Source organism: Panthera leo, chromosome D2, assembly GCF_018350215.1.
Source record: "Panthera leo isolate Ple1 chromosome D2, P.leo_Ple1_pat1.1, whole genome shotgun sequence".
NCBI classification, from domain to species: domain Eukaryota; kingdom Metazoa; phylum Chordata; class Mammalia; order Carnivora; family Felidae; genus Panthera; species Panthera leo.
Genome location: NC_056689.1, coordinates 28846374 through 28865984, shown reverse-complemented (window position 1 = coordinate 28865984; position 19611 = coordinate 28846374). Strand labels below are relative to the sequence as shown.

Here is a 19611-nt window from a genome sequence, read left to right as displayed (position 1 = left end):
TTCCTATCTCTACTGGACATTCCCATCTGCATACTTCCTGAAACCTGTCTTGAATAAATCTCTCTTGACACCATATCCATCTTCATTGCATCTCTCTACTCCCACCACAACAAAACTACTTGAAATAATTTTCTATTGTTACGGGATCATTTCCTTGTCACCCACTCTTTTGCTAATGTACTCCAATTAGGTTTATGTTCTCATTGTTCCACTGAGATTACTATTGTCAGGGTCTCCAAATTTGCAAAATCCAGTTGTCACTTATCTGTTCTTACCTTACCTGACCTCTCAGCAGCATTAGACAAAGATGGCTACTTTCTCCTTTTTGAAACATTTTCTTCTGTTTGTTTTCACAACATCATATTGGTTTCTCTTCTCTTTCTTTAGCTGCTCCTTATCAGTCTTTTTGCTAGCTCCTAATCCTAGGTAGGTGGTTTCATCTTATCTCACAGCTTCAGATACCTTCTGTATGCTGATGACTTCAAATCCATATCTTTAAGTCTGGTCTTTCCCCAGAACTCATATACCCGATGATCTGCTCTACATCATGAGAGTCATACACCCAGTGATTGATTCTATATCATGGCTTGGGTGCCCAATGGGCATCTCAAACTGAGCATGATCCAGACACTTGATTTCTGTCTCCCAGAGATGCACCTACCCTACTCTTCCCCATCTCAGGAAATGGTGCCACTATTAATCTATTTAGTTAAGTAGTTAAACAGTGTTTCTCACACTGTCTTTGGTGAAAGTCAGGTTTTTAAAAATTTCCGATGTGTAGTTTTATAAAGTAAAATAAAAATGAATTACTAGCAAAATGAAATTTAAGACGTGTACAAAATTATTATATTCAATAGGTATAAAATTTCTCTTCCAAATTGCTATAAAAATTTCCTTTAAATTAAAAAAAATTTTTTTTAATGTTTATTTACTTTTGAGAGAGACAGAGACAGAGCTTGAGCGGGGGAGGGGCAGAGAGAGAGGGAGACGCAGAATCCAAAGCAGGCTCTAGGCTCTGAGCTCTCAGCACAGAGCCCGACGAGGGGCTCGAACCCACGGACCATAAGATCATGACCTGAATGGAAGTCGGACGCCCAACCGACTGAGACACCCAGGCGCCCCTACAAATTTTTTAAAAGTTTATTTATTTATTTTGAGAAAGAGAGCATGAGTGGGTGAGGGACAGAGAGAGAGAGACAGAGAGAGAGAGAATCCCAAGCAGGTTCTGCACTGACAGTGTCAGCGCTGACTCCTTCCCAATGCAGGGCTCAAACTCACGAACTATGAGATCATGACTTGAGCCAAAATCAAGAGTTGGGTGCTCAACCGAGCCGCCCAGGCGCCCACTATAAAAATTTCTTGATGGTTACACTCAGTTCCTGTTCTTATGTTAAGGTGGAGAGGTGATAGCTTGCAGACTGTCATGGGTCCTCAGACTATATTTTGAGTGTACCAAGTTAAATCCTAAATCTAGGACTTGTCCTGAATTCCTGTCACTCCCTCTCTCTGCCTTATTCGATGAAGCTTAAATGTCACTTCCCTAAAGCAGCCTTCCCAGTCCACTTCATCTAAATTAACTCCCCATTCTAATTCTCTACACAGTACTGGTTGCTATCTAGTATATTTCTTGTTTGTTTGTTGATTGAGTGATTAAATATCTCTAAGGATTAGAATGTTAGCCCCACAAGAGCAGAGATCTTGTTTATCTTGCTTCTCACTGTATCAGCAGCACCTGGAATAGTGGTCTGCCTCATGGCATGTGCTCAATGAGTATACGAAGAATGAGTGAATACGTGAATGACATGGGAGGAGGGCAATCGCTTGTTCCATTTATGCATCTTTGAGGAATCCAGAGCCAGGGCTTGTGTTGAAAGTGAGACCTTTTGTTAAGCTCATGACTCTAATTAACCATAATTTTGTAATTTAGGTGAGCTCCTTGGAGATGGCAGTAGGATGCTCCTGAAATAGAATATGGAAGCACATGGCTGATGTACATCTGTCCTTAGTGTTAGAGTAATTGAGTTCAGGACCCATAAGGTGTATTCTTAAGCTATTAAATCACATTACTCATGTTCTTTTATTATTGTCTTATACATATTATCACCTGAATTTGTGTAGAATTGGAACTTAGGAAAAACACAGAATCAAATGTTTCTTGGTTTCAATTTCTTGAAACAAATTTTAAATCCTCTCTCAGCCACATCTCACCCTGAGTAAGCAAAACAAATCCACAGCTCTTTCAAGATAGAGAAAATGATTAATCTCCAGTTAAGCTTATTAATTTTCAATCAGATAGTTCAAACCAGTTAAAGTAAAAAATTGCTCACTTCTATTTACTTGAACCCTAGTTTAAAAGTATTAAGAAACCTGGTTTAACAGCATTAGACTATTTTCTACATTATAGGAGCTTTTAGAAAGTTAGTAATTAAAGCTTCCAACTATCTATTAGGTTGAACTATATGAAACTGACATTTTTGTAGGTCAACATGTAGAATTTTATATGATTCAACCTAATACTTCACAATGACTATATTTTCCATAAATATATTAAGTGATCCCCCAAATTTGAAATATTTCTTAGTCTTGCCAATTTAAAAATCACATGAAGAATACGTATTTCTTCTTCGTTGAATTGCATTTATGCTTCCAAATATATGTTATTTTTCTTTTTAGTAAATCTGTTTATTTTCTAGGATATTTAGGACTAAAACCAATGACTCATTTTATTCGATTACTATATGAGGTAAAGTGAGGTGTTAAACAGAAGCTTTTTATTATTTTATTTATTTTTTTAAAAAAAGTTTTATTTACGGGGCGCCTGGGTGGCTTGGTCGGTTAAGCGTCCGACTCCGGCTCAGGTCACGATCTCACGGTCCATGAGTTCGAGCCCCGCATCGGGCTCTGTGCTAACAGCTCAGAGCCTGGAGCCTGTTTCAGATTCTGTGTCTCCCTCTCTCTCTGCTCCTCCCCTGTTCATGCTCTGTCTCTCTCTGTCTCAAAAATAAATAAACGTTAAAAAGAAAATTTTTAAAAAATGTTTTATTTACTTATTTTGAAAAAGAGAGTGAGTGTGAATGTTTGCATGAATGGGGAGGGGTAGAAAGAGATGGAGAGAGAATCCCAAGTTGGCTCTGCACTGTCAATGCAGAGCCTGACTCTGGGCTTGATCTCAAGAACCGAGAGATCATGAACAGAGCCAAAATCGAGTCAGACACTTAACTGACTGACCCAACCAGGTGTCCTGAACTTTATTATTTTAAAAATTACATTTAAACAGATCTCAAACCTCATACACACACAGATGCTAGGGTTCAGAAAACCCTAGAGTTTTTGTGAAGGTGGCAAGACTTCATGTTCTTTTATTAAAGAAGGTCTTAACCTTCTAAGGCTTCTCATCTTATTTCACTTAAGTCCCCAAATTCCCAGTCCATTCCATATCACCTCTAGCCACTTTTTCTTTCTTTCTTTCCCTATGCCCAGCATGGAGTCCAACACAGGGTGTGAACTCACCACCCTGAGATCAAGACCTGAGCTACGATCAAGAGTCGGACACTTAACCAACTGAGCCACCCAGGTGCCCCTAGCCATTGTTTTAATGAAGTCCTTGCTCTAAGCTAAAGAACCTTCTCTGAAGCCTCTACTGCCTGAGCTGTAAGGGCTGGTAACTTCCTGGCTAAATATACTGTCAGAGTTATTTACTATGGGGAGAGATGAATTCTTGAAATTCTATTTTGAAAGTATGAAGTAATTTTCCCAAAGAAGTGTTATTGTACATGGTGGTAAGTTATGATTATACCTAACATTCAGGAACACAAGGGATGGTATATATGAGGCCTAAGTGTCTGACTGAGAATATAAATAACACATTGTCTCTATGTATGCCAAACTTGATTTTACCAAGTTGGGGCCTGATTTTGTGGAATTTACAAGTGTTTGAATGGATTTGATCCAAGGAACTACAGAGGCAATATGACTAAAATATGCATATATTGTTTTACTATAAATGTATTCACATTGGTTATGTATTTATTATTTCGTCAACACTGCTAATTGGGAGGTCATGAAAACAACACTCAATGAGTTACTTAAAAAATACTACTCATAATTAGGTACTGAGGATACTGTCGCAACCAGATCTTAACTGGAAGTTTTTATTGAGACACTAAGATGGGCTAGATGTCAGAAAACAAGTGGATTGGCAGACAAACTATTCTCCAGAAATTTCAAAGCAGGTGCTTACAGACAGGTTAGATGACTGAAACTCTTCACCACCATGGAGATACAAAGGAGTGAGGAGGGAGAAGATCCAGGGAGAGGTCTTTGGAGAGGGCTGTCTCTGCATCTCCTACCCCCACCTCCAGCCCAAGGGTTCCTGCCTTCATTTCAAGCTCAGCGAGGGAGGCTAAATGGACCCATTTGGAGAGCTTGCTTTGTTGTTGTTGTTGTTGTTGTTGTTGTTGTTGTTGTTGTTTTTTACAGTGGGTTAGTATCTGACTCCTGCCTAAAAGCGCCAGAGTGAGGAGTGAGGCAGCTTTTTGTCAGTAGGCAAGCTGAAGGCTGAGTAACCTTCACTCCTGCATTGTGTCAGGGCGGAGGACCTGTGATGGTTCCCGTCACGCACGCGTGGGCCACATACAAGACAAAGCCACTGTGGGGTCAACTTTTGTCTCTCCATGGCTGGGTAAAGGAGTCAGGGACAGCAGTTGGTAAAGTGGGGGAAGAGAGAGCAAAAAAGAGAAGTTGGCCACACTTCCCTTCCTGTCTTTGGATTCACCATTTGTAATAGTCCCTGGGTGTGGGGTATGGATGGGGGTGTTTGTGCGTGGGTTCTAAGTTTTGAATAAGGATTGGAGTAGTTACTATAGGCTGGGAATATTGTACTACTAGATCAAGATTGTATTTTGCAACAAAGTAACCATAGAAGCTTATAGGAACTAAATGTAGTCAAAACTGTTTTTGAGATTGCCTTATATTTGAGATTGCCAGGAGCAGAAGAAATAGTCCGTCCCATTGAATAAATGTAAAGGGATACTGGGAGAAAAAAAAAATTCTTTTTAGACATATTTGCTTAATGTACCAGGTATAAAATGTATAAATTAACAATGAGCAACAAACTAAGAATACTGTAGGTCAGGGGTTTCCATGAAAGATTTCATGAAATATTTGGGAAATCAGAAACAGGAATAAGGAAACCATGCAGCTGTGTGGCAGGGGTAAGTGGCTTGTTGCTAAAGCACCGAATCTTTACATCTGAGATGGTATCAAAGAATACCACCCCCAAAGCAGAAATTGACGTCTGTTTGTAGTGCTTTGCAACCAAGAATTGGTATCCCAACTACCCCTATCACACATAAATCAAGGTTGTCATTCCACGTTATGACTGACGGGACTCAGATTTTGTAAAGAAATTTGTAAACAGGGGCGCCTGAGTGGCTCAGTCTGTTGAGCGTCCGACTTCAGCTCAGGTCGTGATCTCACAGCTCGTGAATTTGAGCCCCGCGTCGGGCTCTGTGCTGACAGCTTGGAGCCTGGAGACTGCTTCCCATTCTGTGTCTCCCTCTTTCTCTGACCCTCCCCTGCTCATGCTCTCTCTCTCTCTCTCTCAAAAATAAATAAACATTAAAAAAAAAAAGATATTTGCAAACAAAAGCAATATGTTTTAGTTACATTTAGGTACTTCCTGCACTGTCTGCACAAAGACTGTACTGCTGGTAGATGCAGGCTTCGAATTTCCAGGGCTGCATTTATGTTGCCTTCTCCATTTTCTCTTGAGTTTTCTCTTTGTGAGTAAAAGCAGCAGTTTCTGCATTAGCTGCTTGTAAGTTATGTCTGTGCTCAAAGGAGAGAATTTTTTTTTGTGTGAAGCTAACATTCAGTTAACACCAGAGTTTAATTTCAGTGTATTTTCATCTTTTTTACTAAAGTTTTTAATGTTTATTTTTGAGGGAGAGAGAGAGAGAGAGAGAGAGAGACAGAGAATGAGCAGGGGAGGGGCAGAGAGAGAGGGAGACACAGAATCTGAAGCAGGCTCCGGGCTCTGAGCTGTCAGCACAGAGCCCGACGAGGGGCTCGAACCCGCAAACTGTGAGATCATGACCTGTGCTGAAGTCAGATGCCCAACTGACTGAACCACCCAGGCACCACTGTTTCATCTTTTTAATCCATTGATTGACATGGATTATTATCATAGGGCAGTATCCACAATTAGGCATAATCAGAATCTATACAGTCAAGTGAATTACTTTCCATGGATAGGCAACAAATCCAAAATTTTCTATATGGTCAAAAGTTTCATTATCTTATCTGAAACTAATGTAAATCCCATAACTATGTCTGTGCCAGACATAACAGGGATGCAGCAATGATTAAGACATCTACGAACCCCAGCTCCCAGGGAGACTGTGACTGGTGCATCCTGGATGGGTCCTTGGCAGATGACCACGGACACTTCACTAGCCCAGGGTCCTATTATGCTCAAGGTAAGCAACCTGAGGTCAATGGCTGTGTGGAATTCTTATTAGAAAAGGAATGGATAGCAAGAGTCACAAAATAGGGATTTTCATAAAGAATTCATAGAAAGAGATGAAAGAGGTATGGTTTAAATAGAAGAAATGACTAAGCAGCTTAGAGAAGAAGGAGATTAGATGAACAAAAAGCATAGCAAGAATTAGGAACTTATTTTTTCTTTTGTCATACATTGCAGGATCTGGCAACCACAGACAGCTTTAAAGAGAAAGGAGCAGAAAAAAGAGATGGGAAGGTTTCCACAGAATGAGGTCAAGGAGGAAAGTTGAAATAAGACATTGAGAGAAAAAGAGAGAGAGAGAGAGAGAGAGTGTTTGTGTGCATGTGTGTGCGCACGCGTGCACAAGTGTGTGTTTAGAAATTAACAATCACCAAATATTTACTGGGTGCATAAAATCATGTTAAGTCATGTGTGAATTAAGGTCGTGAAACTTTCATTATTACATTTTGTGATCCTGGGTTCCTTTGACCTCTCAGATTCACCTTGCTAACCTAAACCGTTTAAGTTTTATTGATGTCCACTGAAGATCCACTGGTGGTGAATGACACTCTTCAAAGTAAGGAATGATGCAGCCTAAAATCTAGTACTTGGGCACCTTTCTTGGATTACCCTCAACTCAAAGAAAATTCACTGTCAGTTTAGAAAGCTAAATATTTTAATAAATATGAACATCGGAAAGGATGACACCTTTGTATCATGCAATGTTCTAGGAATCAACCAGCAAATGTTAATTGGTATTTACAAGTGTTATATAAAATGAGTAAGAAGGTAAATACTGAAATATTACAAAGAAAAATACAAAGTCATGGATATGTCAAATAAAACCCATTTTCTAAAACATTAATTTAGAAGTTCGTGTTCTGGGGAAGAAATTGTAGTCAGTATACATTGTATAGGACTTAAGATTTATTTTCATGCTCAGCCTAATGTGATAATTCTAGACCACACAAATACTTGCTATTCTTCATTTGCTAGGAATAAAGTAGGGCCTGAGAGTCCAGATTTCTGGACCTAAAAGTTTTCAAAGCAAAATAAAACAAACGCATATGCTTCAGAAGAAATCATTTGCTTCCCCCCCTCACATATGTAGGCTAATATGGGAAGGAGAAAAACTGATCATTTTGATTACGGGTCCCCAGACTGTGGATATAGATGGCTATCAATATGCAAGTGTTTCTTTATGATTGGTTTCCACCTTCCTAAGCATATTTTCTTAACCCTAGCCAGCAGGCCACGGTACATTGCAGACAATATTCACATCTTTACCATCGCAACAATGACAGTATTATAAAGTGGTCGTCATTTTATTCCCCAAAACTTGCTGTGAATCAAAATCTACCAACCTAATGCAAGCTTTCCATCTTAGAACCTTAGTTTCCTGAATTGCATTTATGCAGCTTGGTTTTCTTATCCATGGCATAGAACTCAGTCTAGGACCAATTCTGTAACTAAACCACCAAAGCAATTCTCAGAGTAATGATTCTCAGAAGAACACTGATGCATGTCACAGATATTCAGTAGTAAGATGCTTTTTGAAACCGTTTCTGCTATTAGCCTTGAGGTTATTTCATGATGGAAGTTTAATAATGAGTTCTGTTGGGTTTATGACACTCAACTCGTAGAAGTTTGTATTTACACGTTACTTACATTTCAGGTAATTAGGAGAAAAACCTACTTTGCCATGAGTTGGGTGGTGGATTAGCATGGATCTACCTACAGAGTAACTAAAAAAGTAAAATCAAAAAGATTGTGTGCTGGCCTGTTATCATTTTTACAGGGTTCTAATTGCTCCCTCTCTGAGTTGTAAAAGACATAGGCTGAACACAGCTCTGATTTCAGTGACACTTTGAAGGATTAACAACCCAAATGTGATGACAGTATTATAGGAAAGCAAATCTGTGTCAGAGCAACATTTAAGAGACTTAAAGGTAATTGTCATAAAACTGAAAAAGGTTGCAGAGTTTCAGGGAAAATGTGACGTGTCCTGGAGACTAGGGCTCTAGTTCTAGTTCTGCCACTGACAATTTGACAACTGTGCCTCCGTTTCTCCATCTAGAAGATGGAAGAGAAGAATAGTTGCCTCCCAGAAACATATGTAGTTCGGCGGAATAATATGTGAGAAGCATACTCAATTATAACAAACTTAAATATTCTTCTTCAATTCAATAGTTTAAAGTCAATTTTAAAAGGATTTTAAGCAGTACATTTTCAAGAGAATCTACGTAGTAAAAATTGCCCAACATATAGCACAATTGTAAAATACTGTATATCCATGGCTCCACTAGAGGTAACAGACAGAAACACTAAAGAAAACAGCATATGGTCAGGGAAATCTGGAGCCTTGTTTCCAGGGATCACTTATGCCACAAATTCCACAATATTTGGCATATAGTTTTGACTGAAATCTTATGTTATATTTCAAAATAGATTTGATTAGTTCCCACCTTGGGAAATAAACCAAGAATTAGGTTATTAAAATATAAACCTACATTTAAAAATTAACCATGATATAAAATGTAAAAATAAATGGCTCAGGTAACAAAATAGTCTATTGTTCTTTTACCTGATGCTCACCTATGGCTTTCCTTTTGCTCCTTCAGTGTGAGCACTTACTAGTAAGCAAGGAGTTGTACCGGTTGAACTACAGGATATTGACTAATGTCTATTTCACATGATTCAACCTAATGTGAAGAATGAGGGGAACGGGTGAGCAGACCTCTAGCACGTTAGACTGTAGGAGTCCGATAAAGGACACCATGAAGTCCCAGAGCTCTTTTAAGTCTAGATCATCTTATATATTGAAATATTTCAAAGATGTGATGGTATTTGCCAATACTGAGCTAAGGATTGCTGGCATGGCCAACAGACTATCTAGTCTCTCTCCTTCTTTGACATATTCCATTCTACATAAACACATATAAACAGTTAAATTGAGTTAACTACTGGGGTAATCAAGAACTATAGATCTATGTGGATGACTTTCCTATATGACCATTGGTTAACTGATGCTCTACCTTCTAAGACTGCAGGGTCAGCCTCACTGAGGTCTGGTGACCTGACCATCCAAGGACTGAATTAAGTGAAATTATATTTCTTATGATGAAATTCCAATAAACCATTTGAGCCCGGCAATCTTACCTGCTGGTGTGATCTGACATCATTGAAATTCATTTTTTTCCCCAAGTCAAGAATCACTGCATTCTTAGTTTCACGAATGTAATCATCATTCAGTGGTTGGGGAGACTTTGTATTTTTCTTCATTAGTCCCTGCGATGGCCTGTAAAATAAATTCACACCAGACATACCCATGAAAAACCCTGGCCTGTGTCCAAAAGCCTAGAAATCAGAGTGGCTGAAATGGCAATCAGACACTAGGAGTCATCAGGCACTTATGGAGGGCATCTTGTGTACAAAAGTTGAGCACTGCACAGAGAATCTGTGTTTGTAGAGGTGTTTTCAATACTTAAATTGTTAAAAATTATTTAAAGTAATCGTGCCCTTTGTTCTAAGGTGTTCAATATCCATTTAGTGTCTAAGAGATAGGATTATCTGGGAATCCACTAAATGAGAGTCCTGTCCCAGACCAAGCTATTGTATACATAAATCCTTTCTTTAGTGACATCGTTTACATCAGAAACCTTAATGACACTTACACGGATGGTGCACTTCTAGGCAGCCCCATGGCATTGGTGGGTGGGATGGCAGGGAGAGAAGGCAGAACGGAGCTGAGGAAAGCCACTGGGTTCTGAATCCGGCTGGTGGGAGAGACGGGAGCTGGGGAAACACAGCGGGGCTGAAACTGGTTTCCACTGGAGATGGCAAATGTGAGTGGCGGTTGTGCTGGCTCTATTGGAGCTGGAGGGGGTGGCTCGTTTTGGATGGAAACTCCTCCTAGAGATTTGGTTTGCACGGAGGGGTGAGAAACTAAGAGGCTTTCTTTGCTCACTGTCCTCTGAATGGTTTGAGGAGTGCTGCTCAGGGTGAACACTGGAGAGCTGGAAGGGGACACAGTTGCTGCGGTGGTATTTGTAGAGGGGAAGAAATGCTTTGGCCGGGCCAAGCTGAAAGTCTGTGATGAAGGGGGCTTCACCTGCTTGCTGGACATTGTCACCGCCGGGGAAGCAGTGGAGTTCAAAACACTCATGTTGAAAGGAAACTCCTTAGGAGATGAAGGAGATGGGTTTTGCAACTGCTGTTGTTCCAGTAAGACTTGGTTGTGAAGCTGTTGTAGCTGGCTGGAATCACTGCACACAAGAATAGGGAAAGACAAGGGAAATCTGTCACCATCGGCCTCACCCATCAGAAAATGCATAGACAGGCTGTTTACAACTTTATGCTGATTCAGAACCAGAGTTGCCAGAAATAAGCTAATCAATTCCTTGCGAGTTGTTTCTCCTTTCTAAATCTGTTTTGTTCTAAGAAGGGAAAGAACCACCACAATGCACAACTCCAAAAGGCTTCATTCACATTGTAATCTCTGTGTTGTGACCCTGCAACATAGCAGCCCAATTTTAGAATGCTTACAAATCAGAAAAAAAGAAATAGAAACAATGGTCCTCTGTTAGGAGTGCCTAAACTTCTGATAGGAGCAGGCTGTATCTCAGCTTTGGGACAGAAGACAGTGAGCTACACACTGATGTAAGTAACTGAATGTGTTGTATTCTTCATTTTGCCTCATTTTAAAACAAACCTTAATAAAGCCACAGGATGTGTCTTGGTGTTTCTCATCCTCTCTTGACAACAAAGCATCATAGATAAGGTGACCATATGACCCGATACATCCTGGGCAACATTGGTTTATGCCTGTTTTCCTGGCATAATCATTAATCGTGCTCTTTTACTCTCAAAAATAGCATGGTTTTAACAGTAGATTATATGGCCACCCTAAAAATAAACATTGCCTTAGCCTTTTCTTGTTCCTAAGAGGACAAAGAAGATCAAGCCGGGAGTACTTTCTTCTTTTATAGGAAGCTGAGTCACAGAAACATTATATGATTTGACTTAGGTCTCACAGTCTATTTAGTCTGTCTTAACAAAATGGTTAATTATTTTTTAAGAAAAAAACGGAAAATGAAAATCTCTAAAAATTGTATATGCATAGAGCCATCAGGACTGCTAAACTTCTGGTTAGAAGAATTGACTCTCGAGCGAGTAACCATAGGAAGATCCACAAAGGAGACTTTGGTGTCCCAAGTCCACCATGATTTTATGTTCTTCGGATTTTATGTTCTATGTTCTGGAACGTAGAAGGTGATCTGCTGAACATGAGATCTATTAAAAATGAAAGGTCCTGTATTTTCCTACCGTGAGGAAAGTCAATACCAACAGCAATAAAGTTGAACCAGGAGGTTCTCCAAACCTTGTTTTTTTTTTAATTATTGGAGTTTAAGACCTTTTTCCTTCTTTTCATTAACACTTCTGATACACGATATATGGAAAAGTAACTTCACAAAACAGAGTCCCATCTGCTGTTAGATGCTACATACTGTGCAATCCTTTGTTCATCTATGAAAATTCTTGTTTTGAGTTAAACTAAGAATGCAGAAACATTAGCCACTTGGCACAGTAACTTCTCTCTCTCCTTTTTAGAAGTGAGTATATAAGCTGAGAGAATAAAGCAATATAATTAAAAATTAATTAAACCTTTCCATTTCATCATAGATGATTCAGGCAATCAAGAGAAGCAGAAATATCTTTGTTAGATTATCCTTAGAAAATATAAAATATATACAATTAATATTGTTTCTGTTAGTGTTAATTTTCCCAATGGCATGAAAATACAAAAATCTTTACATTTTTAATAGAGATCATATTTGTCAGGTCACATTCTGTGATTGCTATAGTCTGAAGATAATGCTATATGGTTTTCAGGACATCTCTGCATAGAGTAGTCTAAGTAAATTTTAGCCTTATGATATTGCAGAAATATTTTATTGTGGTTACAGAAATAGAAAAAGTAGTATCTGACAAGTAAGTAATCTTAGAAAGATGATGATGATAAAAAGGGGCAGGAAGGCATTTGGTATTGATTGATTCTTATTTTCTTTTTGTTCCCATTGAATAAAAACTAAGAACCAGATTTTCACTTTATTTACTAAAAAAATTTTTTTTAACATTTATTTATTGTTGAGAGATGGAGCATGATCAGGAGAGGGGCAGATATAGGATCCAAAGCGGGCTTGGGGCTCTGAGCTGTCAGTGCAGAGCGCAAGGTGGGTCTTGAACCCACGAGCTATGAGATCATGACCTGAGCTGAAGTCAGATGCTTAACCAACTTGGCCACCCAGGTTCCCCCAGCTTTTCACTTTAAATAAGACTTCCAATGGCATGTTAGCCTTTATCATTCAATTCAGTATATTGGGTTATAGAGGGCCACAAACCTTAAACATAATGATATGTGAGATACACTGTCAAATTGTTTTGATTATCTACGTTTTGGGAAGAATTCATTTGAGAATAATGTGTCTTTTTGTTTGAACGGGGTTTTTCTCATTTTATTTAAGGTCTTGTTTCAGAAGGGATTTAAAACAGCTATTTGGATTAGCTTATTCATTACATCAGGTGTCAATTCCATTATTCAATGAATGTTTATTGAATTTTCTGTGTTTACTTTGCTAGGCACTTTAGGAGATATAAATATGCCCAAGATAGTATGAGTTATTCAGGGCTCAAAAATCTTACTCTACATACATATAACGTAAATAACCACTGGTTATTTACAGATAACATGTGGAACTTACCTACTGCTTTAATAATGAAGGTACAAAGTTCAATGAAAGAATAAAGGAAGGGAAAATTAATTACAATGGCTACTAGTTCTAAAATCCTGAGTAACATCTCTAATTCAGAGTAACAACCTGTCGTAATTGCTATATGCTCAGCCGCTCTTTTGTTGTTGCTAATGAGGATTTTTGAAGTCAGGTTTAAACCCAAGCTTTCTTTTATTAGCTTTCAAGCAGACATCAAGCTTTCTTGTACCCAAGCAGATCTATCAGCTCTCTTGGGTTACCTGTAAATATCTTCTCTTTGCCACAAAATAATTTAAACACAATGCTCAAGAATATGGTTTCTGCAGACAGACAGACTTAGGTCCTAATCCTGGCTCTGCCACTCATTATCTGTGTGGCTTTGGGGAGTTTCTACATTTTTTCTGACCCCGATTCCCTCATAAATAAAACAGGAATAAGTAATATCTCAACATTGTTGTGAGAATTGATAAAGCACCTAAAACATAGAAGTAACCAATAAATGATGGCTATTCTTTAGTTTCTGAACTATATGTATCAATTTCAAGATTCGTAAGAATGAAGATTAGAATTTCAGATTTGTAAGAATGCTTCCTGTTGTGGTTTCTGGGATACAAAAGAATTTCTTAGGGGTTTTGAACTGCTGAGATAAAAAGGCTTAATGACTAAACAACAACAACAACAACAAAAAACTTGGGATACTGTATCAAGTACTTTTGAAAGCAATTTTGGAAACAAAAATTTCAGGCAGTGTGTGCTGGACGGAGCTGGCTCTCGATTGTTCTGGAGAGCAGATTGTGCACATCTCATTCCAATTCCCAGTTCAATGACCTTGATTTAGCAGCCTGAAATAGAACATGGTGGGAGAGAATTGGCAAACGCTAGAAATCAGGGCTTTCCCGTCTCCATCCGTCGTTAAAACATTTGCCAGCACATCACTGATTAGGATAACTAATTCTGAGTAAATATGTCTCTGCAATTGGCTTTTAGCTGTGTTTTTACCAGTGGCAACTAAGCTGGGAGAATCACCAAGAGAATCACCAAGAGACAAACAAATCTCAATGATTTAGACACCATTGCTCAGAGGGTCAATCGGCCGGGGAAAAGATCCAGGCCTAGTTATTATTATCTTTTTAAATAGGTCAGTTGTTCTTATCTTAAACTTTAGTGAGCCTCAGAAGCCTCTGGAGGGCTTGTTGAAACACAGATTCTGCCCTCCTTGCCCCCACACCCAGCTTCTGATTCAAGGCTGGAGAGGGACCTGAGAGTCTGCATTTCTATCAAGTTCCCAGGTGATGCCAGTGCTGTGAATAGCAAGGCTCTAGGTGGTTCTTTTTTTTTTTTTTTCAATTTTTTTTTTTTTAACGTTTATTTATTTTTTAGACAGAGAGAGACAGAGCATGAACGGGGGAGGGTCAGAGAGAGGGAGACACAGAATCTGAAACAGGCTCCAGGCTCTGAGCTGTCAGCACAGAGCCCGATGCGGGGCTTGAACTCACGGACCACGAGATCATGACCTGAGCCGAAGTCGGCCGCCCAACCGACTGAGCCACCCAGGCGCCCCTCTAGGTGGTTCTTATATGCAACCGGGGCTGAGAACCACTGCTTTAAAAAAAACACTTTTCTTCCAAACATAGGCTTTTCCAGTACATTCTGATATTTGTCTGACATTTTACTCACTTTAAATGTTAATTATTGTTGTTTCCTGAGTGTGGTGGGATGTGTGTATGGGGTGGGGTGGAAGGATAAAGGGTTGTAACTCAGACTCTCCAACTTTGGGTCAGTAGTTTCCAAACTGGCTGAACATTAAAATAGTCTGTGGAGGTATTCTGATTTAGTCGGGATGGAAGGCATAAATATTTTTTAAAAGCTCCACATTTTATCTAGAGTGTAGCCAGCATGAAGAATCACTGCTCTAGACAGCTTGAATTCAAGTCGAAAATTTCAAAGTCTGAGTTATTTAGGCTTTGAAGATACAGTGTTTAAAAATGACAGTTTCTCTTTATTTTCCAGTTTTAATATCTGTAGGAATTATGTCTATTTCCTGTATGATGGCAAATTGAAGGAACAAACAGAAAATTGTATCCTCAAGATTATTCAGAGAGTCGATACATTTTATTGCAAAACCTAAAAGATTAAAACCAAAGAAGTCAAAACCAGTAAGAAAATATTGTAGACACAGGTGCACATGAACATATATATTCATACCTCTACGAATACAAGCCTTACACACAATTAAGAGAAAACTTAAGGAAGGCAAAAAAGATTAAAGAATTATATAGCCCTCAGGACTTGATTTATAGAGGGTGTTACTACATAACTTAGTAGAAAGAATTATTATATTTATTGAAAGTCTCATGTGGCAGATACTGCTGACTGACTACTTAATTCTTCCCTTTGTAAAAGAGCTTGATTTTATTCAAGGAGGCAATATATGCAGCCAAGGACTACACTTCCTAGTCTCTTTTTCAGCTAGTACACCATGTGACTGAGTTCTGGCCAATGAGATGCAAGCACAAGATTTTGGGTAAGACCTAAGAAGGTTCCTTGAAAGAAGTTTGACATCAGGACTTCACCCATTTGCCCTTCTTGCAGCTTGAAATCAGATGTGATGACTACACTATCAGCCACCCTGGACCATGAAGGGATCTGGAGAAGAAGCCAGTGCTGAAGGTGGCAGAGCAGAAGACAGGAGACTGGGTTATCAATGACTATGGAACCACTGTAACAGCCCTAGACTGTTCATCTAATTCCTTTATTTAAGAGAAAAACCCTCGGGGTGCCTGGGTGGCTCAGTCAGTTGAGCGTCCGACTTCAGCTCAGGTCATGATCTCGCAGTTCATGAGTTCCAGCCCCGCATCAGGCTCTGTGCTGACAGCTCGGAGCCTGGAGCCTGCTTCAGATTCTGTGTCTCCCTCTCTCTCTGCCCCTCCCCCGCTCATGCTCTGTCTCTCTCTCTCTCTCTCTTTCTGTCAAAAATAAAACATTTTAAAAAATAAAAAAAAAATTTAAGAGAAAAACCCTCATGTATGTAACCCACCATTTGTTTGGGGTTTCTGCAACATGAACCTACACCTCGTCCTAACTGACATACCTAATAGCCCCTGAACAGTCTCCGGGTAAGAGCAGATCCTACAAAAAAGGCAATCCCCAAGGAAATTGTTTTGGGTTACCTGTTCCCAAAACTCCCTTTTCTGAAAAATTCCCCCACTCCCCACCCTGCTGCCCTTCACAGTTCTGATTCCATCCATTTGACTCTTCTTTTCTCCAAACATAAATCCTTTGCACCTGATTAGGCTGGATCAGCTGGTATTTGGAATTGAACTGCTATGAACAATTTAATTAGCAGTAGAACTTGACATAAATTGTAGAATGGGACATGCCATGATGGGCCAGGTATGAATTGATGAGTCTCCCAAGAGAGGATTGGAGAGGATATGCAAAGAAGCAAGGAGGTGCTAAAGACAGAGAATGAGTGGTGGACAGAGGCTTGGGTTATCCTTCTCCAGGCAGGGATTCTCCAGGCTGCCTTTTGTTTCCCATTCTTGCCTATTTCTCTACAATAACCCATTCCCTCTTTTTGTTTCAGTGGATTCCTATTTCCTGTGACCAGTAGAACTTTCAGGGGACAGAGACATTTTTGGATGTGATTTTCCAAGAGGCATGTTTCATAACATTTAATTTCATGCTCAGAATTTTGCCTTATGTGGTAGTGAGAAGAATATAAAACTAAACATGACCTGCTTCCAATGAACATCTTGTGTTTTGCACAGAGAAACTCATGAGGGGAGCACTGTTAGTATAAGTTTTAATGTTGACATTTAAAGGATTATGTAATTATAAATATAATTTTTATAATTTTGACGTGTGGATCAAACAGAACATAGGAGTAGTATCATGTTCTGTGTTTGCTTTATAATGGATAAGCATTAAACATTGCAGCATGGCTTCACTGGAGGCTCTCTCGGGGGTTAGGGCGACAGCGTATCAGTCCCCAATGGGAGTCTGAAGATCATGACTCCTCCATTCTTTCATCCCCATTATATTTATACAAAACCTACTGTGGTCACTACAGCATATCCAGCCATAGCAAAGAACAAGTACTAAATATGTTTTCCATAGTGACTACAAATGCTTTAGTTGAAGCAGAAATGGGAAAGGTAAGAATAAAATTACAGACTATAAGGAATATTAGATGCAAGAAAGGGTTTATAAAAAGAGTGTAGAAGTGCTTCAGCTGGAGCCCTCTAACATTAGACAAACATCTTTATCAGCTAGTTTAGGGGTAACATTAGGTGTAACATTTCTCAAAGGTAGAATATTTGACAGTAAGGATGGTGGTGATAGTACACTAACATTGATGTAAGGATTTATGGTTTGCAAAGCAAGTGTATTTTCTCAGGGTGTCTGGGTGGCTCAGTGTGTTAAGCTGTCTTCAGCTCAGGTCATGATCTCACAGCTGGTGGGTTAGAGCCCCGTTGGTCTCTGTGCTGACAGCCCAGAGCCTGGAGCCTGCTTCAGATTCTGTGTCTCCCTCTCTCTCTCTGCCCCTCCCCTGCTTGTGTTCTGTTTCTCTCTCTCTCGGAAATAAATAAACATAAAAAAAAATAAAGTGTATTTTCTCATTTCATAATTCCCTTTTTCAGCACCATTATTTTTAAGGGCACATTCAGAGAAGCTCACAGGCACCCTGGGTCATCCATTCTACTTCTTACTTACAGTTTGGGTTTGGCCAGAACTGGAGGGGGTTCTTTGACAGGCGAAGAAGGCTCAGGGATTTTTGCTGCCTGTCCATTGAATCTCTCTGGGAAAGAATCAGGCCTTGTCTGGTTGGTGGTCACCACGCCACCCTCAGAAGATGCTTCACTTCCTTTGTCATCTTCAGGCAGGTTGAAGTGCACACGGAGCCCAATCCTCGAGCTGGACCGGGGCTCATTATGGTTTACTAGAACCCCTTCAAGTTTGGGTTTAGGGGGTTGTTCCACAGAAGGAGGCTCTGGGTTGGGTGGGGATGGCTGTTGCTCAATAACAGCCAGGTTGGTGGTGGAGTTGGCTGGGTGAAGAGACCCATTATTTCTGAGGTCTTCATTTCCTGAAAGGACAACAACAGGACCTGAGCTGTTAGCCTCACTCAATAAGACTGAGATAAGATTATAACTGTGAGCTGGGGGCCTGTGTCCAAACCAGATGAGTATGCTAATGGGAGAATGCTTGTCAAAAACAATGACCATAATCTGGGGCATTAAAAAATGGTGCAGATACAGGAAAAAACTAAACTAAAAATCTAAGTACCATTTTGGAAAGAATATTCAAAGTTTATATAAGACCAAGGAGATGTTTTCTTAGGGAACAGAATAGATGGCAGTAGGATAATGGATAGTGGTGGTGGTCATAAGTGCAATAAGAAATTGAAAAAATTGGAAATCGTTTAAGAACATTTTCCTTGACAATTCAAATTTCTTTTAGGAGAACCAAGCTAGCTTCATAAGAAAACCAGTAAAGAAGGATAATGCAAACACTCCCTACTCATATTCAAAGTCATGGTCTAAATTGTTCTGGCATTTCAAGGGCCCTTACCTCTTACGTCGAGTTGTGCGATGCTTGACACTGTGCCATATTTGTTGCTCGCCGTACAGGTGAAGCACCCAGAGTCTTCTGCAAACACCTCAGCAATGACCAAAGTACATATCTCCTCTAAATGCCAGTAAAACAGAATGGTTACTCACTCAATTATAGAAATGGAATTACAAAATTTACTGATATCAAGTGATCATTCTACAGAAGTCAATGTAAGAAGTAGATTCTATTAATTGTTTGAAAATAATTAGTCCAATTACCTGATTGAATTGACTGATGAGCAGGCTAAAGTGAACCCAAGAATGTAGAACAAAAAACTTCACATAGACTATTGGCAAGAGGATTTTATGATAATACGATATCTTAATATGTTGTCAATTCTCAGGTTATTTTCTATTTTTTGTCATCAGTCCAGATGACAAAAATAGAACTGAGAAACAATAAACTTAAAAATTACAAGAACAAGTTAGGAGTTAAAGCAGAAGGAGATTTGTGTGAAGTAAAACAATTAATAAAACATTTTTAAATCTAGGACTCTCATTATGTCTGTGGGGAATTTTGCACTGAGGTAATTTTAAATGAAGACCACAACTTTGGACAAGAAATATTTTGCTGAGCTAATAGTAATTAGCTGATGAAGTAGTTTGAAATTCTGGGTGAAAGAAGAGCACAATGCATTTTTTCCCCTTTGCAATGCTATGGCAATTCTTATGGATTACTTTAATATACAGCATGGACTCCCTTTGAATAACTACAAAAGTG

The 19611-nt window shown here is 39.3% G+C and overlaps 1 protein-coding gene across 1 annotated transcript in view; it reads right to left on the bottom strand.

Moving 5' to 3' along the window:
• Positions 1-19611, bottom strand: part of MYPN (myopalladin) — a 75557-nt gene that overhangs the window by 17599 nt on the left and 38347 nt on the right. Inside the window, exons 8-11 of the mRNA XM_042908369.1 lie at positions 18850-18966; positions 17992-18364; positions 10180-10770; positions 9665-9803 (exon numbers count right to left, since the gene is read on the bottom strand). Of these exons, the coding sequence (XP_042764303.1) occupies positions 9665-9803; positions 10180-10770; positions 17992-18364; positions 18850-18966 (1220 nt within the window). The remainder of the gene's footprint in view (positions 1-9664; positions 9804-10179; positions 10771-17991; positions 18365-18849; positions 18967-19611) is intronic.